General features: G+C 64.2%; 4 protein-coding genes across 4 annotated transcripts; 1 reads left to right on the top strand and 3 right to left on the bottom strand.

Annotated features, from left to right (window-relative positions):
- The first annotated feature begins 69 nt into the window (after positions 1-69).
- On the top strand, positions 70-6405 carry CHLRE_03g206500v5 (uncharacterized protein). Its single transcript, XM_043061514.1, has 11 exons — positions 70-338; positions 670-835; positions 971-1158; positions 1398-1740; positions 1903-2262; positions 2470-2624; positions 2889-3101; positions 3330-3593; positions 3861-4079; positions 4390-4430; positions 4620-6405. The coding sequence occupies exons 1-11, from the start codon at positions 108-110 to the stop codon at positions 6235-6237; spliced, it is 3798 nt and encodes a 1265-aa protein (XP_042926459.1). The 5' UTR covers positions 70-107; the 3' UTR covers positions 6238-6405.
- A 32-nt stretch (positions 6406-6437) lies between these two features.
- CHLRE_03g206550v5 (haloacid dehalogenase-like hydrolase family protein) lies at positions 6438-10979 on the bottom strand. Its single transcript, XM_001693128.2, has 10 exons — positions 10614-10979; positions 10301-10397; positions 9723-9811; positions 9279-9314; positions 8923-9040; positions 8532-8654; positions 8219-8297; positions 7880-7939; positions 7514-7604; positions 6438-7298 (listed from the first exon to the last, which is right to left on the bottom strand). Exons 1-10 carry the CDS (start codon positions 10725-10727, stop codon positions 7233-7235), a joined length of 873 nt encoding a protein of 290 aa, XP_001693180.1. The 5' UTR covers positions 10728-10979; the 3' UTR covers positions 6438-7232.
- Positions 10980-11413: 434 nt separating this feature from the next.
- Positions 11414-19079, bottom strand: CHLRE_03g206600v5 (uncharacterized protein). The gene is made up of 15 exons (XM_001693127.2): positions 18889-19079; positions 18339-18445; positions 17958-18134; positions 17531-17606; positions 17033-17179; positions 15839-15986; positions 15556-15612; positions 15139-15276; positions 14678-14789; positions 14293-14368; positions 14024-14116; positions 13646-13806; positions 13204-13407; positions 12915-13022; positions 11414-12638 (listed from the first exon to the last, which is right to left on the bottom strand). The coding sequence occupies exons 1-15, from the start codon at positions 19022-19024 to the stop codon at positions 12564-12566; spliced, it is 1815 nt and encodes a 604-aa protein (XP_001693179.1). The 5' UTR covers positions 19025-19079; the 3' UTR covers positions 11414-12563.
- Positions 19080-19656: 577 nt separating this feature from the next.
- Positions 19657-22985, bottom strand: CHLRE_03g206650v5 (uncharacterized protein). The gene is made up of 3 exons (XM_001693126.2): positions 21826-22985; positions 20932-21673; positions 19657-20724 (listed from the first exon to the last, which is right to left on the bottom strand). The coding sequence occupies exons 1-3, from the start codon at positions 22867-22869 to the stop codon at positions 20621-20623; spliced, it is 1890 nt and encodes a 629-aa protein (XP_001693178.1). The 5' UTR covers positions 22870-22985; the 3' UTR covers positions 19657-20620.
- Positions 22986-23024: the final 39 nt, after the last annotated feature.

The raw sequence follows: 23024 nt of genomic DNA, 5'->3' as shown, positions 1-23024 counted from the left end.
CCCGGACGAGCTGGTGCCCTCTGCAAAACCATTATTCCCCACATGCAAGAGCTGCACAACCAAGTCCGAGGATTTCAAGCAAAGCGGGCTTTTGGCGCCAAAAGTAAATGCAGCAAGGCGCTGCACCGCCCGCCGACGCGCCCTTTTGCCGGCGACTGGTGCTGCTAGTGGATGCCCTGCACGCCTCTGCGGCCGCGGCGCTGCGGCACACTCTGCTGCGGCTCGCGAACCACCTCGCGCTCAGCGGCGGCCCTGGCACTTTAGACGGCGCGCTGCCTCATGCCGCGGAGTATGGGCAGCAGCAGCAGCCCAGCCACTTCTCCTCCCATCCGGCGGAGGTGGGGCTGGCGCTGCTGGAACGAACTGCCGCGGGGGTGCAGTTGCAGGTGCGTGCGAGTGTGATGGAGCCATGACCTGATGACACGCGTGCTTTGTCACATCCTGTGCGCGTTGTGAACTTCCTTGCGTGGGTCAGATCAGAGAACTGGTGGGCAGTACAGTACGGTAGTGCTTCCGGAGCCCTCTCTGGATCCAGTGGTACCTACCCGACCTGTGGCGTAGCTACGCATCTGTCCTGAACTCCATGCACTGCGGCTATTTCGTCTCCATCCCCTCCACCTCTGTCTTCTCCCAACATCTCTCAACCTCCCCACTGCACATACGTACCAGGTGGTGTACAAGCTGTCGCGACTGCAGCTGAGGGACTTCGCGCTGGCAGTCACTCGACTGCGCGGGGCGGCGCCGGCGGCGGCTGGAGCGGCGGGGGCGGCCGGTGCAGCGGGGCCGGGAGCAGATGCGGCGGCAGCGGCGGCAGCGCCCGACCCGCGACGCCTGGGTGAGTACGGTACACGCGGTCCCTGCTCTTTGGATGTATGACTGGAAGCCCGGCTCTTACACCCACTCATGTCTGAGGCATGATTGTTGTACCTTGGTTCCCCTGCCTGCAATTCGCACGGCATTCGCATTGCAGTGGTGGCGTTGCGGTCGCTGGTGGCGCATGTGTCCCGCACAGCCGCAGCCACAGCGAGCACAGGAGGGGGCGTGCCACCTGGCGCCGTGAGCGCCGGTGGCAGCAACAGCGGCAGCAACCGCATCGTTGTGGTCACACACAGCCTGGCTCCGCTGCCGCCCGGAGGGCTACTGGCGCGCACACTCGAGGTGCGTAAGCATGAAAAGTTTCGGGAGCGGTGGGATCGCGACGCCGGGTAGGTAGGGTGTCGCTGCACCGGCAGGTAGGGACGGGGGCACCTCGCTCTAGTGTGCCCGTACGGCAGGGCCCGTGCTTGCGGCGTGGGTGTTTCAAGCCGGCTGCACGGGGCCCTTGCAATCCAGCCTGCCCGACGTACGCCTCTTTCATTACCGTAATAATTGGTGACTGCATGCCGGTGGGGCTGCAGGAGGCGTCGCGAGCGCACGTGTCTGTCAGCTTCCTGGCCCTGAACACCCAGGAGTCGACACAGCTGCTGCAGCTGCTGCGGCGGCCCGCCCTGCAGCCGGCCGAGTCCTCGGCGCGGGAGCCAGCAGCAGGGCCAGGAGCTGGTGGCACTGGTGCCGGTGCCGGTGGTGGGGGCCTCGGTGGCACTGGTGGCACTGGTGCTGGTGCCGGGGCCGGTGGTGGTGGCCTTGGTGGTGCTGGTGCCGGGGCCGGTGGCGGGCGCCATGACGATGACGCGGACGAGGCGGCGGTGCGGCAGGCGGTGTCGGCACACGCCAATGCCGAGTACGACTCCGTGCTGGCGGGTGGGTGCGGCCGGCGCCTGTCCGTGTCAATCTTTGCTTGGGCTGCTTCTGTTCTTGGGCGCGTGGGTGGGCGCGTTGGTGTTTGGGAGTTTAGCTAGCTGGTGTGTCACTCCACGTGACGGCTCTGGGCTGCTACTGCCCCTTGCACTCGCACGCACACAGAGCCCCTGGGTTTGGAGCGAGTGTACATGCGGTGGGTGCAGCAACTGCTACAGCCGCCCGCACACCCCGAGGTACTGCTGGTGCTGCCGGCGGCTGCAGCAGCTGGCGGCGGCTCCGCTGCGGGCCTTGGTCCGCCGCCGCTGGCGGCACACCATCCTGGCTGGCAGCGACACCAGGTGGTTGCTGACGAGGACGGTGCTGCGGCGACACCAGGGGGAGAAGGAGCGGGAGGTAACGGCGGCGGGCCGGTGGTGCTGCGGTGTGTGCTGGGCAGTCAGGTGTCTTATCTGGCGCCGCGCGTGTCGCCCTGCCCGCTGTGCACATGCCACGGCCTGCCCACGCTGCCCGCGCCCTCCCGAGGTAAGTAGATAGGCAGCTGGGCTCCTTACTTCCGCGCAGTCCTCGGCAGCGTGCCATCGCGCATGAGTATGCATGCGCCCGCATGTGTGATGGAATTAGATGGAACCGAACACGAGTGCCGCATGCACGTGCTCACGGAGATGCTGACTTACCTTGTCCACTCCCCCTCCACCTGCCGCTGCCCCTCGCCGGCTGCCGCCGCCTCAGTCCCCGACGCCCCCAGCTACTGCCCGGTGGAGTCAGGGCTGCTACTGCCGCCCCATGCCGCGCCGCCCGACCCGCTCACCGTGAGGCTGGGGCCGCCGGGCGCCGCGGGCCAGGAGCTGAGGCTGGCCGGCCGCTGCACGGAGCTGCAGGAGCAGGTGCGCGCCTGTGCATGTGTGTGTGTGTGTGTGTGTGTGTGTGTGTGTGTGTGTGTGTGTGTGTTAAACGAAACCCATGTGTGCGTACGGCAGCTGCTGCAGCTAGTTGTCATGCATGAAACCGTCCACCGTGTCTCCAGCGCCACCACGCCCGCATGGGCCACACCCGGCACATAGCAGCTATCTGCAGCTCTGGTGCTGCAGCTCTGGTGCTGGTTGTGAGCCCCATGCCCTCCTGGCGGCTGTGTCATGCGGCACACGCAGGGCCTCATTGCGGCAGATGCGCCGTTCCCGGTCACCGCAGCACAGGCGGCGGCGGCGGCCGCAGCAGAGGCAGCCGGCATGTCACATGCCGATGATCAAGGATTTATGGCGGACCCGCACCCGCACCCGCATGCACAGCTGCCGCGGCTCGTGGTGGAGCGGGTGGTGGGCTGCGGCGAGGTGGACGAGTCGCTGGTGCTGGGCTGGCCACAGGTGGGGGCGTGGGGGGCGTGGCGGGGATGGGGCGGTAGGGGGTGGGACATGGCACGTGTGTATTTGGTTGTGGGGCGTGGCGGATTGGGGTGCGCGGCTAAGGGATGCATGCGGGTGTAACAGTGATGCTTGGGCGGCCATGATAGGTAGGTAGGGGTGGAATGATGCTTTCCCAAGTATACCGTACATGTCTTTTTACCAGCCCTGCCCTGCCATCGACGTGCGCAGTTGCTCATGCCGGCGCCAGATGCTGACGAGGAGGAGGAGGAGGGGACAGGTGGCCTACAGGGTCCGAACGAGGAGGAGGAGGAGGAGGGCGGCGTGGCGATGGTGCTGGGAGATGACCTGCAGCCACAACCAGCAGGCCTAGGGCTGGGGGCAGGGCCAGGGGCAGCGTCAGGGGCAGGGCCAGGGCCTACACAGCCACAGCCACAGCGGCGGCGGCGGCGGCGGCGGCTGACGGCGCATGAGTACCTGGCGGCGCTGTCGCAGGTGTGCTGTGTGCGGGTGCGGGTGCGTGTGTGAGTGCTCTGGATGCGGCGGTTTTGTGGCGGGCAAACGCGTCACAAATCCTGCGGAATGTCCTAAGCAGTCGCTGGCTAGCCATCAAGTCCACTTACTGGCGTTCCTGCTGGGGGGCGGCGGTTGCGGCCTGCGTGTGCGGTTTGTGACTGGCGGGTGGCTGCTTACACCCACACGTGACAATCTACTAGCGAGGGGGGGGGTGTTTTTGATTTTCGAACGGCGATGTGTGCGCAGGTACTGATGCAACCGCAGCGCAGTAACGGCAACACAGACGGTGCCAGCAGCGCTGCCGCTGCGCCTGCTGCTGGCGGCGGCGGCGGCGGTAGCGACGGCAGCGGCGGGTCTCCGGCCTGTGCGCTGCTGGCGTGGGCGCACGCGGCGCTGTGCGAGGGGCCGCCGGGCCGTGTGCTGCCCGCCCCCACCAGCCTGCGCCACTGGTACCTGCTCATGCCGGTGAGGGGCACACGCGACGGGCGGGGCCGGCGCAGTAATGCGATGCGGAGCAATGCGTTGATAACAATGATGATGACGACGAGGGCCTACCTTACTAATGGGGGAGCCGTGAATTGGATTGCGGCGCATGAGCGCCTGCTGTGCGGGGTAGAGGGCACACGCAGCAGCAGGGAACCCGCCACCCGGCCGGGGCCACCGATCATACCTTTGTGCGGGCCATTGTGCGACTGTGTCCATCTTGCAACTGGGGCCAAGCGAATTAGTGTTGGTGAATGTCGTCAATCTCCCCATGCGCGTTTGCTCGGCGCAGGGCGCCGGAGGCTGCTTCCTGCTGCGCCAGGTGGCGTGCAGGTGAGATGCAGCATTGCGGTGAAGCAGTTTGTGCCTTGACTCGCTCAGATAGGCCCCGCCGCCCGTGTCCTTGTCCCCGTTGACCGCAGCGCGGGCGAGGTGAAAGCAGCTAGCCGCAACCTACTTGCTTGTCATTGCCTGCTCACTCACGTGCAGCCTCGACCTATCTACCCGTCCATGCACGCGCAGGGAGCAGCTGGTGCTGCTGAGCGATGAGCTCACGGGCGGGCGCAGTGGGCGGCGGTGGCATGCGGGGCCGCCCTCCGCCGCGGCGCTGGACGCCGCACGGGCTTCACTCGGCCTGCTGCCGGGCTGGCGGCGCAGTCAGGCTGCCGCCGCCACCACCGCAGCAGCCGTTGCCTCATCAATACCAACACCTAAACATGCTGAGACTGGTGCTGGCGGCGCCGCTGGCGCCGCCGATGCAGCCGATGCTACGGCGGCACTAGCCGACCAGTTCCACCGTCGTGCGTCCATCCGCCCCACAGACACGCCGGTGGGCGGCGTTCGCGGCGGCGGCGGCGGCGAGCACGGCGGCGAGGCCGGCGGCAACGGCGGTTGCCAAGTTACGCGGCATCCGGCGGCGGAGCGGCCACAGGGTTCGCAGCCGCATGAGGCAGTAGGCGCAGAGTCTTCGGCAGCACTGGCGGAGGTGGCGGCGGCGACGGCGGCGGCAACTGAGGAGTGCTTCTCGCCGCTGATGCTGAGTAGCGGCTGTCACGAGGTGGTGGCGGCGCTACTGCGCGACAGCATCCGCCTCACGCCGCGACCCGTTGCCGCCGTCGTGCCATGCGCGCAGCAGCAGCCACTGCCGGATCACCAGCACCTGCAGCACCAGCAACATGGGTACAACGGCGAGCACCAGCAGGGAGAAACTGGGCGAGAGCAGGACGGCGGGGACGGCGGCGCCGGAGGTGGAGGTGGAGTGTCAGCTATGGACGCAACGGCTGCAGAGGCAGAGGCTCATGATGTGGCACAGAACCACACACACCAGCACCAGTACCCGTACCATGAGCAGCACCCCCAGGACTACCACGGGCAGCAGCTGCAGCACCGGCAGCCGCATCTCCAACAGCTGCAACAACAGCTACAGCCACAGCAACAGCTGCAACAACAGCAACAACAGCAACAACAACAGCAACAACCGGCGGGCGGCGTTGCACCGGCGCTGGCGCCGCAGTTGGCGCAGCCGCCTGCGTCCGTTGTTGGGGCGTTCGCGGGCGCACGACAGGGGCTTCCAACCTACTTGAATGCGCCCGCCGCCGGCAGCGGCGACAGTGGCGGCGCAGGTCGCAGCTCCGCACTCACCACGGGCCGTCGGAACCGGCCGCCAGCGGGGGCTGCAGCAGCAGCAGCACCCCAGCAGCAGCAGCAGGCTGCACAGCAGGGGCCCGCCGCGCCGCCGCCGCCGCCGTCGCAGCTACTGCCGCCACAGCCGCCGCAGCCGCCGCGTCAGCAGGCTGTCAGCAGGAGCCAGGGCGGCACGGCCATAGCAGCTGGCGGCGTTGGGGCAGCAGCTAGTGGTGGTGGTGGTGGTGGCGGCGCGGGCAATCGGGGCGGAGGCGGCCGGGGTGGTAGCGGCAGCCGGAGGCAACAGCAGCAGCAGATGCAGCAGGCCGCGGCACAGGCGCAGGGGCAGCAACAAGACATCCCGGGTCCTGCTTCTGTGGTGGGGACAAGCGGGCGGCTGCCGCCTTCGGGGGCGGCGGGGCGGCTAGCGGCTGGCGGGCGGCGGGCGGCTCTGCAGCTCACGCCGTCATCATCTTTGGCGGGGGCCGCAGCACCGCCCGGCAACAAGCGGGAGTAGCGGACCGTGTATCAGCCAGGGGCCAGATCCCTGATGTTAGCGCAGAAGGGTGCTGTAGGGTAGCGCTGCTGCGATATTATGGGCAAGTCGCTATTTGCATATTCGCGAGCTGCGATGTTGTGGTTTGCTAGACATGTCGCAGTCACTGCAACAAAAACGCTAGCGATGTGCCTCTCGGACGAGGTGTGCGCGACCGTCCAGATCTTTTGGGACCATTCCCAGGTTGCGGCCTGTTCCTCGCTCCATGATTTCAGTATGTTCCTAATCTGTATTCATGCCCTCGCATGTTATCGTCATGACAATTAGCGCGCTGTAAGTACGGGGCCCTTCGCCTCCCTTCGCAGGCTGCACGGGCACCACAGCCCTGGGTGCTGGTTCACGCTTCACTACGCGTGAAGTCTGCGTCACAATCTACAGCCACAACGTTTCTGCCGCAAAGTAAAAGGAGCCTACGTGACGGCAGTTGAGTTTGACTCCTCGGCGGCTCGCAAGGCCACAGCCGCCACACGGCGGCACCGCTCCCGAGCTGCTCTGTCAATCACCCAGCGCCTCCCATGCCACCACTCGAGCGCGCCCAGCCTCACGCGGCATTTTACCATCGGTCCGCAACGTACCGTAGTCAACAAATATGTATATCTCAGGCTTCAGCAGTGCGGGGCGTTTCGTGCCACTCAAGCGCATTCTGGTGTGAAGGCCTGTTGCATCCCATGCGCTCCGGGCAGGCGGCCCACAACACAATATAGAAGAACTCTGGTGGCCACTGTGCTTCTTGCACAGAACCCTCTCTTCAAGCCCACTCGCTCTCCCATCCACTGTCCCATCGCACGCCCTCTCCAGAGCGCCCATCTGCTCCCGCTCGCTCGACTCCCTCCCTCTCGCTTGCTTCCCCACAGACACGCTCGCTACCCCCTCCGGCAGCATCGCTCCTCGCAGGCAGGGGCGCTGTTGGTGCTGCTACTTGCCGCCGCCGCCCCCCGTCACGTCCGCTCCCCAGCTCACGCCCGCACGTTGGCAGAGGAAGCTGACATGATGTTGCACAGGCGGTTGAGTGTGACCTGACCCTGCAAGTACCGGGGGCGGCGTGGTGGAGTGTTGCGAGTGTTGAGTGGTGAGTGCCGGGTTGCAAGCGGCTGACCTTGCGCTTTGATTGCCCCAGCCCTCCCCTGCCCTCCGCATCCCACCCATCAGCCCTCGCGCCGCCCTCCCCCTGCCCGCCCTGCTCGCCCACGCCGACGCCACCCTGCCCTCCTCAACCCATCTTCCGCCGCTGCCTCACCGCGTCGCTGTCTCCCCCAAGCGAGGGGAACACTGCATCGGCCCCCGTGAAGTCCTCATCCTGCGTGTAGCTGGACTTGGTGACCACGCAGCTGCGGGGTTTGGCGGGTTCAAGTGGGTGAAAGGGAGTTGCAGATGGGAGGTGTGGAGGCGTGAGAAGGGCGACACGGGCGAGAGGGAAGAGCGGGGACGGTCGACCATGAAAGACAACGTGAATCCGTCACAAGGTTGAAGTGCGTAAGTCCAGTGAGGACAGCGGGTACCACCAAGGGTGGGGGTGACAGGAGAAGGTGAGGTGCTGGCTACACACACCCGCCCGCCCGGATTCCGCCTTGCCTATCTTTCCCAGCCCCTCCGTGCCACTCACGTCATGCCCGCGGCCTTGGCTGCCCGGAGGCCGATGCCCGAGTCCTCAATCACGACACACCTGTGATTAGTAGCCATGCAGGCGAGCAAGTGAGCAGTTGCGGGAGTGGTCTGAGTGAATGTACCGGTGTGTACCGTTTGTGCTCTTCGACACACACGCGCCCATAACACCTTCCCCCAGGCACCAAGCTGTACAGCGTCCCTTACCACCACCTCGGCGGCCTCGGTTATTGGCATGTACGGTGTAGGTATGTAGACACACGACAACACACGGCACAGACACACATCGCAAGGCGCGTTTCCGTCCCCTCCCTTCATGCAAACGCACGGCCGGCCTCACCGGGCTGGGTCGACTCGCAGCTCGCGGGCTGCCAGTAGGTAGATGTCGGGGGCGGGCTTCTTCTTGGGCACCACGTCGCCTGATGCCACACAACGGATGTTAGGTGCAAGCAATTGTTGCCACGACGTTTTTAGATAGCTCGGGCTTACGCAGGGCGGCGGGTGAGGAGTACGTTCAACCGCTTCATTCCTGTCTACGAGCGGGCGTCAGGACCTCTATCTCCTTTGCGCCCGACCGCAAACCGCAAGCAACATGCTCCACCAAGCCCCCGCCCAGCCCCACCCAACCGCTACCCACCACCACCACCACGCACCCGCGAACACGCGCATCACGCGCGCCACCTCGGGACCCAGCATCACCCGCACGATGTTGGACACCGCGCGCTCGTTGGAGGTGGAGCACACAGCCACTGGCACTCCCGCGGCGATGGCCTCGCCTGCACCGGCCCGACAAATGGGAACGTGAGCGGCACGCACTGACACGGGCCGCGGCAGTCAGGGGCGGCTGCCATCACGAAGCACTGACTTGCCTTGCTGCCAGCCGCAGCTCAGTCTTCGGCGCATCGCCATTCCGCGCGTCACCCGTGCCTACCCAGTTTACCCGAGTCCCAATGTCGCACACCAAGGCACGATGCCAACCACCGAACTCGCTCCCCACTGCCCCTCCCGCTCCCCTCCCTCTCCCGCTCGATCCTAGTCGCTCACCGACCAGCCGCGCCACGCCCGGCCGCAGCGGCATGGCGCCGCCGTCCACCAGGTCCATGAACAGGTCGGTCTTAAGCAGGTGCAGCTCCGCGACCAGCGCCTTGCGGGCAGCCGCGTCCTGGAGGAGGCAGGGAGAGATGGGGGAGAAGGGAAAGAACAGAGAGATGAGAGAGAAGGGAGACAAGGATGGTGGGTTGGTCCGTGAACATTGCAAGGCGCGCGTGTGTGTCCTTGGGCGTGGAGTGCAGGTTGGTGCGGTTGGTTGTGGCGGTTGTGGCAAAGCTCGCCCTGATCAAAATAAAGCTACGGACTGAAGCAGCGTCGCCCCAGCTCTGCAAGTTCAATGTCGCTCTCACCTTGGTGCTCTTGAAGGGCTCCTTGTCGAGATGGTCCTGGAATGGCGGAGGTGGGGGCGTGGTTGCTTGGTGGCTTTGGAGTGGGAGGCCGCATTTGCACGGGGTCCTGGCGTGTGTGCCCCTGCGCCTGTCGGCACCTGCTCCCCGACCCCTAGCTTTGTACTGGAGAGCTGTTCCTGACACTGAGTTGTTGGGCGCTTTTAATTCTCGCGTCAACGCCCAGCTTCCTCACCATTTGCTCACTTCCCTGACAACAATATCTTGTAATGCTCGCCCCTTGCCCTCCACTCCCTTCTCCCTCGGCCTCAACGTCTTCCTCCCCTATGTTCATAGCTACGCCAGCGAGCCACGCTCCACGCCCCATGCCCCACACCTGCTTGCCCTCCCTCTCCTCCACACCCCTTCCCTCTCCAAGCCTCCTTCTCCCCTCCACGCCCCCCTCACATTGAAGTACTTGGTCATGCGCTCCTTGCCGCCGCCGATCTCCAGCAGCTCGCCGTACAGATCCACATCCCACTCGTGCTGGCCCAGGCCTGTGCGGTCGGGATGAGAGCAGGGTGAAGGAGGGGGCGAGAGAAGCAGGCGAGTCGAGCGAAAGGGGGCGTGGTTGCCACGTACCACCGGGTTCAGTCCATGCGGCCCAACAATAACTCCTTTGAGCTCGGTTGCTCTGGCTGACCGCGCCCCCAGCGCCTGCCCAACTTTTACTTCTGGTTACCATGCCCCCTGCCGCCTGATAGCGCTGCTGGCGTGAGGTCAAAACCCTGCACACTCTTGAGCTAGTAACCCTGCCGCATGGCCCCCATCGCCTCAAACCTCCACCCCAAAGGACCCTGTCCGCTGCTTCCCCGCCCCTTGTCCCTAGCCTTCGCCCCCGGTCCTTATTCCCAGTCCTCGTCCCCTATCCCTGTCCGCCACCAGGCTACGGGAGACCACTCAGGCAGTGCACTACCAGACCACGCAGTAAGAGAGCGCTACCAAACCACCAGAGACCCGCAGTGAGACTGAGACTGCGAGCGCACCCTTGCGCTTGAACGCCTCGTTGAAGCTGATGCGGTGGCCGTCGCGCTCCGTGTCCACAAGCACGCCGTCGCAATCGAACAGCAGCGCGTCGGGCAGCTGCTAGGTCACATGAGATGGGAGGGAGTGCGTGTTTGGGGTATACCACAGAGATGGTGTGGATTGCAGGGACAGGGACGGTCAGGGGGGGGGGGGGGCGGGCGCAGCAAGCGGGCAGAGCGTTGTGTGCTCGGTGCGAAGGCAGGCGGTCGATGATAGCTCCACATTATATCCGTGACATCGTACACATATTGATTGCTTCCATTGCGCACGCACCTGAGACTTGCTCGCGCGCGCAACGACCGCTGAGCGAATGGACCGAACCGGCGCTGCGACGCAGCGCTTCACCGCAGTTGCACCACGGAGCGAGCTAGTATGAGCGCTAAGCATTTTCTCGCGTTCACAAGGCCCAGTGGAGAACCAGATTGGCAAAGCTTCTACTTTTCCCCGCGGGCCGCTGCGGCAGCGTCGGCCTGTGTTATATAAGGTTTTGTGTTAAACAACAGTTAATTAGCTGTCAGGCGCAGAGCAACTAGAACAAAGTGAAACGGAATCCACAGATAAGCTTGCAGCTCTCGTCCTACTTTCTCGTCCCGCGGTTTGGCGTGTTCGCTGAGGTGGTAGCAATGGGACAGTACCAGGAACCAAAAGAGTTTCGTCGAGCGCCCTTGCCGGGCGTTTGCGGATCCGTGGGTCCCTCCGTGCCTGCCTCCTGCCTCCCCTCCCCTGCGTTCCCGTGCCTCCTGCTTCCTGAGCCCCTTGTACCGGACGCAGCCCTGCCCATTTGGCTTGACCCAGCACGAAGCATGCGGAGGCGGTGGTGGGACTTGCTTGAATTGTCGTCGCCGCAACGGCTGTTGCCACACACTCCACACGCGCGTTCTTTCCGGTCCGAGAGGCCCTGGTGGTCCTGGATGGCCCGTCATCTCATTGGTCTGCTTGCTGCGGTCCGAGCGGCCCTTGAGTCCCAGCTGGGCAGCGGTGCCGGCGCCAAACGGCCAAAGCCCATGCCGGGAAACCTGGGGCCCGGGGGAAGCGCGTCTCCTCCGCCGCCTTCATAAAGCCCCATGGGCACCCCCCTCTCGAGCCGGGGCAAGCGCTCTGTGTTCGAAGAAATCGTGGGGAGTCAGAACTTTGCCATTTGCTGCCCATCCGCGCCCATACCGGCATACCCTGTTGGCCTGCTGCCCGCCCGGTATTATCGCCTGGCTGGGCGCCCGGAGCGTGCGGAATGCGCGTCAGCAAACTTCCAGCCAGCCAGCAACTTGTCGCGCACTCCTGCACTGCCGTTGCAAATTGTTTGCCATCTGCTGGGGTCTGGGAATCAGCTGCACCCTACGGGACTTCACCAACCTGCCTAAACACTGTTCCATCGCACACCCATACCGGCATACCCTGTAGGCCTGCTGCCCTGCACCCTCTTCCGCCCTTACTTTTCAACGCAGCTCTGGCCCTCCCTCGATCGGCGACACATCGGCCCGTAACCAGGCCGTAACCCTCCCCTCTGCAACCCCTCTCTTCGGGTTTGAGTCATCGACCATTCGACCGACACAACTGGGCCCAGGGGCTGAGCATTACTGCAGTACCTTGTCCTGGCCAACAGGCCAACACAACATGCGTACCTTACAGCAGTGCTGCCTTTGAATCTAGCTGCATCCAGGACTCTCGCATATAGGTCCTGTAGCGCACGTCAGCACGCATCCAACAATCCACGTCCACCATATTTGCTAGACGCTTACACATCAGATTAATCCGATCTCTATATGCAAGAGGAATCTTTAGAGAAGGGATCGCTCCCGAGGTTCAAGGTCATCTAGTTATTCGGTCATGGGTCAGTCTGCTGCTAGTTAGTTGCAGGGGCGCACGGCACGCAACACCCCAGCAGTCAATAACCGTCAAGTCACCAGCCATTCCGGCAGGGCAGAGGCTTCGCAACGGCAGCGCAGCTCACACGCGCCTTCTAATCCTCGCCTGCTATAAGCCGTTTCACACACAACACACATACACACAGGGGAACAAAGGTGCTCTGCTACAGAACAGACGCAGCAAACGGACAAAGCTTCCGAGCGCGATGCGCCACGCGTGCCTCCTCCTCCTGCGCAGCCTCCCACGCCGCGTGTCACGTCCTGCTCAGCGTTTCAGCCCGCGACAGTCCATACAGGCTGCCATGCTAATCGTGGTCCGCCTGTCCCTTCTGATAACCTCGCATCTATGATGATGCGCTGTTTACGAGTCGGTGACGCAGCCAGTGGACGCCGACGACACGTTCTTGATGTACTTGTACAGGGTGCCGCTGGTGGCCTGCGGGGGTGGTGTGCGGCATGTGACTTGTGTTTGGGATTGCTTGTTGTGTGTGCTACATTTCGGTAGGGAGCGCGCGGCGGTGGGTTCATACAGTCGACAGTGTGCCATAAAAAGCCTAGCCGTGGGCCTACTGCAATGAAGGCCTGGACGCCTCGGCGCTACCGCTCGTCCCGACGTAGCCCAGGGCTGAGGCTGACATGCAGCCCGACCCACACGCGCGGACACAAGCGGGCAAGGAGGTGGGCTGCGCGGGCAAGACCGCCCCGCACGCACCTTCAGCGGGGGCGCCTTCCAGGCAGCCTTGCGCGCGGCCAGCTCCTGGTCGGAGATCTTCATGTCCATCACGCGCTTCTCCACATCAATCACAATCTTGTCGCCGTTCTGCAATGGATGACAAACATATTGCGGAAGCAGTCCCATCAACAACACACGCTTGATTGCCACGCCGTCCATGCGCCGTGCGTGCCCCCGTCGGGTGCTCCCTCGTCCGACGTCCTGCACAGAGGCCCCCAACCCCTCCCCAAACACGTGCGCCCGAACTCATCCGCTCGCTCCTTCTCACCTTGACCAGGGCGATGGGGCCGCCGACCTGCGCCTCGGGCGTGACGTGGCCGATCACGAAGCCGTGGCTGCCGCCGCTGAAGCGTCCGTCGGTGATGAGCGCGCACTCCTTGCCCAGGCCGGCGCCCATGATGGCGGAGGTGGGCGTGAGCATCTCGGGCATGCCGGGGCCGCCCTTGGGGCCCTCGTAGCGGATCACCACCACCTGGCGGGACGGGAGGTGGCGTGGGTGGGGGTATGCGCGGTGAGGCAAGCGAAGTACCAGGGCCAAGTGTGCAGTGTCCCTCGTGTAATCTACAGCCAGGACTCCGCCGGCCAGATCCCTCCCAGGCCCCGCATTGCTACCTTGCTCCCCTCGCCCTCTTGCCTCCTCTGCTCCACTTAACAACCTGCAAACAACCCGTTCCAACCTCTTCCGCCTTCTCTCCGCTCCGGCCTCTCACCTTGCCGCGGAACTTGTTGGGCTCGGCGCCCACCATGGTGATCATGTCCTCCTCGTTGTCAAACACCAGCGCCTCGCCCTCGAACAGCAGGCCCTCCTTGCCAGTGATCTTGGCCACGCTGCCCTCCGGGGCCAGGTTGCCGTACAGGATCTGGATGTGGCCTGTGAGGGCGGGAGGGGAGAAGGCATGTGTTGGGGAGGTGTGCGTATGTATGTGCATGTTGTGTACGCGCGTATGGCGGCGAGAGGGCTGTACGAGCACGTCAGGCCTCCAATGGCTATGGTCTTGATTTCTGGGGGGCTGGAATGAGCTTACCCCCCACTCCAACAGCCCCGCCACACCCTCCTCACCCTCCCCTCCCACCCCACCCCGCCTCACCAGTCTGCTTGATGGGCTTCTCCACGGGCAGCACCACGTCCTGGCCCGCACGCAGCTCCGGCACCTCCGCCAGGTTGCCGCCCATGGTCTTGCCTGTGTGAGGGCGATAAGATTGGGTGTGTACGGCAGGGGCAGGTGTGAGGTGGCGGCGTGCAGCATACGGTACGGTGTTCAGGCTGAGTGAGGCTTGCCATGCATGTGCAAGTTTCCGGGGCCCCGCCATGTGGCACTGCCAGCGCCGCCCGCCCCGCCTGCCCGCCTGCACCCACCAGTGACGGTCATGCAGTCGCGGTTGATGTAGCCCTTGGAGTCCAGGTACTTCAGCACGGCGGGGGTGCCGCCCACCTGCAGCAGGCGGTGGGGCACACGTCAGGACACACACACACACACACACACGTGGTGACAAGAGCCAGTACCAGCGTCCGAGCCGGCATCAGGGACGGCGTCCGAGCCAATCAGCCCTTGTGCCCAGGCGTTTGCATGGTTGCCACGCAAGTCCAGGCGGAGCGCATGCCACCTGGTGCAGGACCCCAACCCACCCTCCTCTGCACTTCCCCGGTTCCCCCCGCCCCTCTCCGCACCCTGCCCTCTGGCTCCCCTCTTTCCACCCCTCCCAACCCCGCCTCTCTCCCTCCCCCGCCCCTCGCCGCGCACCTTGTGGATGTCCTCCATGACGTAGCGGCCCGAGGGCTTGAGGTCGCAGATGAAGGGCGTGCGGTCAGACACGCGCTGGAAGTCGTCCAGGGTCAGGGGCACGCCGCAGGCGCTGAGGGGGGGGACAGGAAGAGGGACATGGTGTGGAGAGATAGGTGGTGGTCAGAGGTGCTTGAGAGTTGGGAAAGGAGGCGCACGTCAGCAGGAAGTGCAGGAGGAGACAGGCGCGTGCGCGGGCGAGTGATGGGTGTCCAGGCTCCGTTGGCGCGCTTGTCATAGTCTTCTCCCACCAACCGCCCCTCAGCCTCCACACCAGCAGCCCCCTGCTCCCGCTCCCCATCCTCATCAGCTCCCGCGCCTCCCCGCCATCCCATCCCATCCCCCCATCCCTTTCCCCCGCCCCTTGGCTTGGGTTCGTGCCGCCCCCACCCACCCGCCCCCTCCACCCGCCCCCCCCTCACCGCGCCATGGCGATGAAGTGCAGCACGGCGTTGGTGGAGCCGCCGGTGGCCATGACCAGCACCATGGCGTTCTCAAAGGCCTTGTAGGTCATGATGTCCAGAGGCTTCAGGTCGGACTTGAGCAGCTCCAGCATGTAGCTGCGTAGACATGAAGCGGAGGGGCGGGGAGGGTTCAGTCCAATCCTAAACTGAACCATTGCCAACCCAGAACCCACAGAGCACGGAACGGGTTATGGAGGAAGGGGAGGCGTGGGCTGGGGGAGGAGAAGGCCGCCGTGTGCTGCCCTGTGACACGCCCAGCGGGTCCCTCGGGTACGGAAGGCACAGGGCCATGGCTGCAAGGACAAGCTGCACACCGGCACAGACACGGGAGGCATCAAGCGGCCTCCCTGTTCACTACCACTGCCTTGCACTCACCGGCCGGCCATGCGGCACTCGTCCTTCTTCAGCGGGTCCTCAGCGGGGATGGACGAGCTGTGGCGGGGAAGTGGAGGCGGAAGGCGTGAGGGTGGGACATCGGGAGAGGTCCTCGACCATGCGCATTCATTCTCCCCAGCCGGCATCTCGTTCACCCTTCAACTCCTGCCAGCCCACGCGCCCGCTCGCCCGCCCTTGACGCAGATGTCCAGACTCCCTCCCAGGGCTGCACCATTCCCACCGGCCCAGCACTTCCATTCCACCACACACCGGGCCCTCGCACCTGTAGGGCAGGGTCATGCCCAGAGCCTCAATGGCCGAGGCCATGGTGTTGGCAGTGTACATGCCGCCGCACGCGCCAGCGCCAGGGCAGCTGTTGCGCACAATGTCCACACGCTGGGCCTCGTTGATCAGGCCGGCCGAGTAGGCGCCTAGGCGGATAGGGAGAGCGATGTTGGTGATTGCGAGGTTGGTGGTTGCGAGATTGGGGATTGGGAAGTTGGGGGAGGTGAGGCCAGTGTTGGGAGGACAGCAGAGGGAGCGACGCGGTGGCGAGGGGATATGGATGGGGCGGAATGGGAGGAGTTGTGGGCGGTTTCTTGTGGGGTCGGGGCTGTGCTGAGGTTGTAACGGCGTGGGGGCGGGGGGTTACGCGCCCGTTGGCCTGACTATCCTCTACGACTGCGCAAGGCAGCCTTGATGTTGCAAAGGAGACTGCCGCTGACGCCACTGAATAGACGCCGGCGGTAATTATTCCTGCAGTAGTGTGCTGAAGTGCTGTGATGCTATTGACAGAGCTGTGCCGAGGTTGTAACGGCGTGGGGGCGGGGGGTTACGCGCCCGTTGGCCTGACTATCCTCTACGGCTACCAAAGGTAGCCTTGGTTTCGCAAAGGAGACTGCCGCTGACGCCACTGATAAGACCCCGGCGGTAATTATTCCTGCGGTCGTATGATGTGCTGCTGGAAAATGGAATAGCTGTGCCGAGGTTGTAACGGCGTGGGGGCGGGGGGTTACGCGCCCGTTGGCCTGACTATCCTCTACGACTGCGCAAGGCAGCCTTGATGTTGCATAGGAGACTGCCGCTGACGCCACTGAATAGACGCCGGCGGTAATTATTCCTGCGTTCAAGCTAACCTCCCTCCCAGCGCTTGCAGCCATGCGGATTCCCTTTCCGGCCCCGCATCTGCCTGATTATGCCACTCACGCCCCGGACGTGTCAGCCACACATGTCCCTTCCAATGCCTTCCCTCACCGCCCTGCAATCCGCCCCTCCCCACTCCTCCCCGCAGCCCACCTTGCTGCCCCCTCGCCTCAGTCCCCCTCCCCCCTCCCAAACGTCCCCCTCCCCCCTCCCATACGCCTCGGCCCCCTCCTACAAGTATCATCACTCTCGCCTCTGCCCGTGCTCCGCTACTTTGGCTTGGTTGGTTACGTTTGGGCTGGTCTTTACACCCACCCCACCCCCCAGCCCTCACCGTAGCTCTGGAAGGCGGACACGATGTCCAGCACGGAGCCGTCCATGCGGCTGTGGCCGGGCTTGATAGTGCCGCCGTAGATCATGAGCGAGGGGCGGTTCAGGCGGGCCATGGCCATCAGCGTGCCGGGCATGTTCTTGTCGCAGCCTGTGTGGGCAGGTGGTGGGCAGGTTGGTGGCATCGTGCCGTGATGTGGCGGCGCGGCGTGGCGATGCCGCGGGTCAGGTACGTCGGGGCCAGGGCCGGGGCCGGGGCGTGGGTGTGCTCCAGCAAAACGCTCCAGACCCTCCCGGCACAGCCCTGCCGCACGCCCCCACCCGCCCTCTCCAGCTCGTCTGCTCCTCCACTCTCACGCTCCCCTCTCCTCCACCACCGCCACTCCTCCCCTCCCCCGCCGTGCGCGCCACGGCCTCGCTGGTGCGTGTCACGCACTCGCCCCAGTGCCCCGCTTCCCCACTTTCCCGCTCCTCCAATCGCCCAGTGGCCCCCCCCACCCACCGGGCAGCGAGATGTTGGCGTCGTACCACTGCGCGCTCATGACCGTCTCAATGGAGTCGGCAATCAGGTCGCGGCTCTATTGGGAGGGAAGCATAGTGGGAGTGGTTGTGAGAAGGTGTGTGGTGGCTACCAAGGCCCGCGGGCGCGAGGCTTGTACGTTTTGGTACGTGGAGGAGCTGCAACATGGCCGGGCCCAGCAGTTCGTGCCCGTGCATGCCTGCAACCCGCACCCGCCTTTCCACCAGCCGCTGCCGCATCGTATGTGCCCTCCAGTTTACCAAGCCTGCCCCCCTCCTTTCGCCCCTTCCCATTTCTTCCATTCCCTCCCTCCTTCCCCCTTTCTCCCCCCTCCCTCTTTCATAGACGGCTACGCCTCTTCCACCCACCCACCCCGCCCTTCTCCCCGCTCTCACTCCTGCTCCCCCACCTGCAGGCTGAAGCTCATGCCGTCGGTGCCCATGGAAATGCCGTCGCTGACACCAATGGTGTTGAAGCGGAAGCCCACCATGCCCATGGCCTCCACGCCCTTCTTCACCTCCGCCGCCAGGTCCATCAGGTGCATGTTGCAAGGGTTGCCCTCGTACCACACCGAGGAGATGCCCACCTGGAGCAGAGAGCAGCAGGCAATCGGGGAGATGAACAGGCCGTGGCTGAGGCAAGGGGGGAGGTGGGGAGCGACCGTGCGCTGGTGGTACGGTGTGCAGCGGCGCAGTGCAGGAGCACTGACGTGGTGCAGGAGGTGGGTTCCGGCCTTCGGGGCACGCGTGCGTGCGCTGCTAGAGGCGCGCTGCTGTGCGGCTGTGCGCACCTGCGGCTTGATCATGTCCTCCTCCCGCAGACCGGTAGCGAACAGCATGGCCTGAGACGCGCCCTGGTACTTGGGTTGCGTGATGCGGCTGCTGAACTTGTTCAGGCCTGCGTGCAGCCGCGTTTGCAGGGTGAGGGAGAGAGTGTGATACCGAAGGCAGTGCTGGTGCCCGATGCCATATGCGAACGAGCGAAAACTGTACTGGACACGCAAACTCAAAGGGCAAGTTCGCCACTCTGTAAAGCTCAGGGCTGTTGTGCCAAATGCGGATTCTGCGTTTATGCTCTCCCCGGTCAACCGCTCCGAACGCCTCCGCGGTTGTGCAATCAAGCAAAGCACGCTGTTCGTATTGAGTTTGTCGCCAGTGCATGCTGAGAGTAGCAGGCTGGAACAATTGCACTGGCGGCGGAGTGCCGCGCCCTAGTCGAGCACGCAAGCATTAAAACAGGTTGCGTAGCAAACATATGATGCTGATCATGCAATTCATACATTGTCCCGACGGTTTGCCACAAAGGAACTTTCGGCGTGTCCTCCCCGAAGTGGGTCGCACCTGCCGGGACGGCCGGGGCGGACGACGACGGCTTCTCCGGAGCGGACACGGCCATCACCTTCACGGCACGGCGGCTCTGGGCGCCAGCGGCCTTCATGGCCGAGCGCTGGCCGGGCATGGTCGCAGTCGACGACATTTTGGTCTCGACCAGCCAAATGCCGTTGTATATTAAAACAAGAAGGCGACAAAGGTGCCTACCTAGTCAAGTGGAAAGAGAAACGGCTGCGTGCAGCTTATCAACGCGCCAATTGCAGCTGCATGTGCACGCAGGCCGCGTCACCACCTGGGCGGTGTGTACGCCGGCCCCCAAGTGGCCGGACCCTTGCCCGCCGAATGTCCCATGTGCAGGTGCGCGGAGGCCCGTGCCGCTGCCCTCTTCCCCTACCTACGCATTTTATAGGTACTCACCCTTCCATATTAGCAGCCAGTTCTTGGCGGTTTACTGCCCCATTCCAATCAAAGCCGTGCTCATGTCCCGCAGCAGCATTCGGCCCTTGAGGCTTTAACATTCAGCAGGTGCACACAAACGCCTGATCCTGGTGTGTGGGGTTGGGGTTGGGAGGGGAATGTGGTGCCTTGGCTGTTCGCCTATTCAGCGGTTGCGGCCGTTGCGCGTTGCGGCACGCGGCACTCGTGGGCATCACGATTGGGATGCCTGCGCGCGGAAGGCCTGGCAGAGTGTCGTCTCTTTGCCGCATGTTACCTGGTACGGTTACGGTAGGGAGAGCCAATGCATTGCGCGGCGCGGCGGCTTCTGGGCACAGCCCAGGATCCCTTCTGTTACAATTGGCGCCGATCAGCAGGGCGAGCAGCTGTAGCATCCGGCCCCACCCCCCGCACGCCATCATGCGCCATCCTCGAGCAACGGTGCAGTTTGCAAACCTTGCGCTGTTGATGTGCATCGGTTTATGCGCTGCGCCAACACCGTCAGGTACAGTGCCCTCCACGGGTGCGACATGCCCCCACGGTATTAGGGCCATACATACGCAGTTTATGAATCCCCCAAACAGCATTGAACAAGCAAGCACGCTTACTTCTAAAGATAATCCCGCAGTGTCGCTCGCATTTAAATCGGGTTGTTGTCACCCCCAGTTGATCATACCTGCACGTCATTTGGAGTCAGGCGACACAGGAAGAGACACGCCGCATAATCAACGCCACAGCCATCCCATGCAAGCCACGAAAGCCCTTTCCAGCCCCCACCGCCAGACCATGTAACGCACCACCACATGTTGCACCAAGTCAAAAAGATGCTTCAGCCTGACACTGGCAAAGTGGTGCTGAAGTCCATAGCGATAAACATTTATGGCCTTATGTTCAGGACGTTGCTGAATCAAGCAACACCCTGGGCCTCCTAGGTTCATCATGCATTCTAGAATCAAGAAGTCCAACTCCGTCACCAACTATTGGTACATGACACAGATGTGCAGTCACGTTGTGTTTGTGCATGCTTCCTCATTCTCCACAACTGCAGCAACTCGGAAAGATGCGTAATGCCACCAACTCGACCGTTGGCCATGATGATGACACACGCAGCCTTGGCTGCTCGGTGCAGCACGGAGGAGGTGCCGGCGCCTTTGACCTCACCATTGCACTTGCCGCACACGTCATGCCAAGCACACCATAGGCATTGCCGTCATCGCCACACGCGATAGGCACCCACGCTCTACATGCGCTCGCGCTTCATCACGTACTCTCAAGTCAGTTGAACACCTGCCGCTGCAGGGGAGTCTCACGCAGGCCGTGCCGCCCCAGCATCCTCGTCCGTTTCAAACCACGGCAGCTTCAGGAGTGCCGCTGCGCTCAGCCGCCGTGTGGGATCTGATGTGAGCATGCCTGAGAAACACGGTGAAAAAAATGGACTGTCAGCGCCCGGATGACTTACGTATGGTGACACAGATGCGTCCGTGGCCAGGCCCGTGACCCACCCTCACGCCCGGTTTTCCCCAGTATGCCATGGGGTCCCGGTAGGATCTATGCATGGTGTACACCATCTACTATGCTACTGGCTGCACACGCCCGTGTCCGCGATCCCGCTCTCACCTGCCAGGCACTCCCGGCACGCGCTGCTCGCTCCCGACTCCAGCGCTGCCTGCACGATGATCTCCTGCAGCGCGTCGCGCTCCCGAAACGGCACCTCGCCGCTGTTACTGCCGTCCGCGCGCTGGCGCAGCGTGTAGCCGCCAAAGCCGCCCAGCTGCCGCTGCGCGCCGCTCGGCGATGGTGTGGGTGAGGTGGCAAACGCTGCTGCCGCTGCCGCTGCGCCTTCTGTACCAGTGTCGCTGGCGCAGGGTGGCTCCTGCTGCCGTGACCCTGCTCCCTCACCGCCGGCTTCCGCCCCCTCGTGCGACTGCCGCATCGGCGAGCGCGGCGGCGGCGGCGTGGTGGCCACCATCACCCGTGTCATCACTTCCAGCTCATTGGCACCGGGGAAGGGCGCCCGCCCCGTCAGCAGCATTGCTAACAGCACGCCCGCCGCCCACACGTCCGCTGGCCGGCCGTAGCCGGAGCCGCTGATTGCCTCCGGCGCCAGGTGATAGGCACAGCCCACCAGGTCGCGCAGCGGCGTCTCTACACCCGTGCTGGGGTCCACGGCCTGCTGCGCCGCGTGCGTCAGACCGCCTAGCTTCACGCGCAGCCGCGGCGGCGGCGGTTCGCGGCGCCGCACCGTCGCGTCCCGCCGCATAGTGGGTGCGGGCTCTCCGCTGTGGTCCTCCAGCACCCACACCGTCTCGGTGCTCAGATTCCGATGCACCCAGCGCTGCGCATGCATTGCTGCCAGCGCCTGCAGATACACATGTACATAAATATGTAGAAAGCTCGAAAAGTTTGGCCGTGTACGCTTGGGTGAAGCCTTAGCGTCGCTGTCGCGTACAACCACTTGTACCTGTACAATCCTTGCGCAGTTCCTTTGCCCCACGGCTGCAAACTCCTCACCTGCAGCAGTTGCCGCATGACGCCCCGACACGTGGCCTCCGGCAGCCGCTGCCGCTGCCGCAGGTACGACAGCAGCTCCTCGCCCGCGCCGTCGTACACCACGTGCACCAGGTCTGGCTGCGCGTACACGCGGTACGGCAGCAGCAGTACAGCGCAGTCGCGTGGCAGCTGCGCCGCTACCGCCAGCTCCCGCTGCAATCGATGCAGCGCCAAAGTTGAATGCGGTGTTGCTGCTGCTGCGGCTTCCCGTGACCCTGGCCCTGCCTCCGCCGCCGGCACGATGCCCCGCAACGCTGCTGGTGGTCGGCCGGACGAGGCATTGACGGTGCTGTCGCCGCTGCTGCCGCCCTCGCCCTGCTCCGCCGACCCGTTGTCATCCGGAGGCAGAGCTGGGAGCGCTGGTATTCGGTGCAGCTTATGCAGTCGCCGTCTCCCGCTTCTCCGTGACACCGCGTGTGCCATGGGCCCATCCGGCAGGAGCATCAGGTCCAGCGGCGAGAAGCCGCTCGCGGCCCCGGGCTCGCCGCTGGACAGCCCCGTGTTGTTGCTGCTGCCCCGGCATTGCCCATGCGAGGCACCGTTGCTGCTGACTGAGGGCAAAGCAGTCACCTGCTCGCCACCGCGGAAGTCGGTGTCAAAGGCCGCCGCGTCCGCTGGGAGGAGGTGGGGCGGCACGACTAGCGCCAGCTGCCCGTTGCCCCCGGCAGTTGCGTGGGCGCATGACGCCGCGAAGAACGACTTCCCGCGCCCATCGTTTGCTAACCCGTCCTCTAAGAGCGACACCGCGCTGCCCTTTGCGGGGCCCTCGAGGATACTGGCCAAGCCCTCAGCGTCACGAGGAGAGTCAGGCAGCTGCCCAGGCAGAAGGCCCTCATACATTTGCAGCTTTTTATAGCCATTGTTGCCGTGGGCTGTGGATGCGGCCTTTCCGGGGACGCGTTCGGACTCCTCGGTTGCTGCCACATCTAAGCTCTTACGCTTAACCCGAGTGCCCTCATCAGGCGAGCTCGGTAGGGTGTGCGGGCCTAAACAACATACAAACATTCTAGGCCTTCAGCAAAAACATTTATGCGTGCAGTGGAGCGGTGACTGAGTGACAGACGCCCTCTACTTTTTGTGTAGACTATGGTTTCATGCTTATATGCTGTAACTGAAAGAAGTGAATGGGTGTGCAAAAGTCCAGCCAAAGGAGAGCTGCA

The sequence above is a fragment of the Chlamydomonas reinhardtii genome, chromosome 3 (assembly GCF_000002595.2).
Source record: "Chlamydomonas reinhardtii strain CC-503 cw92 mt+ chromosome 3, whole genome shotgun sequence".
Lineage (NCBI taxonomy): Eukaryota > Viridiplantae > Chlorophyta > Chlorophyceae > Chlamydomonadales > Chlamydomonadaceae > Chlamydomonas > Chlamydomonas reinhardtii.
This window is presented reverse-complemented; position numbering and strand designations above follow the sequence as displayed.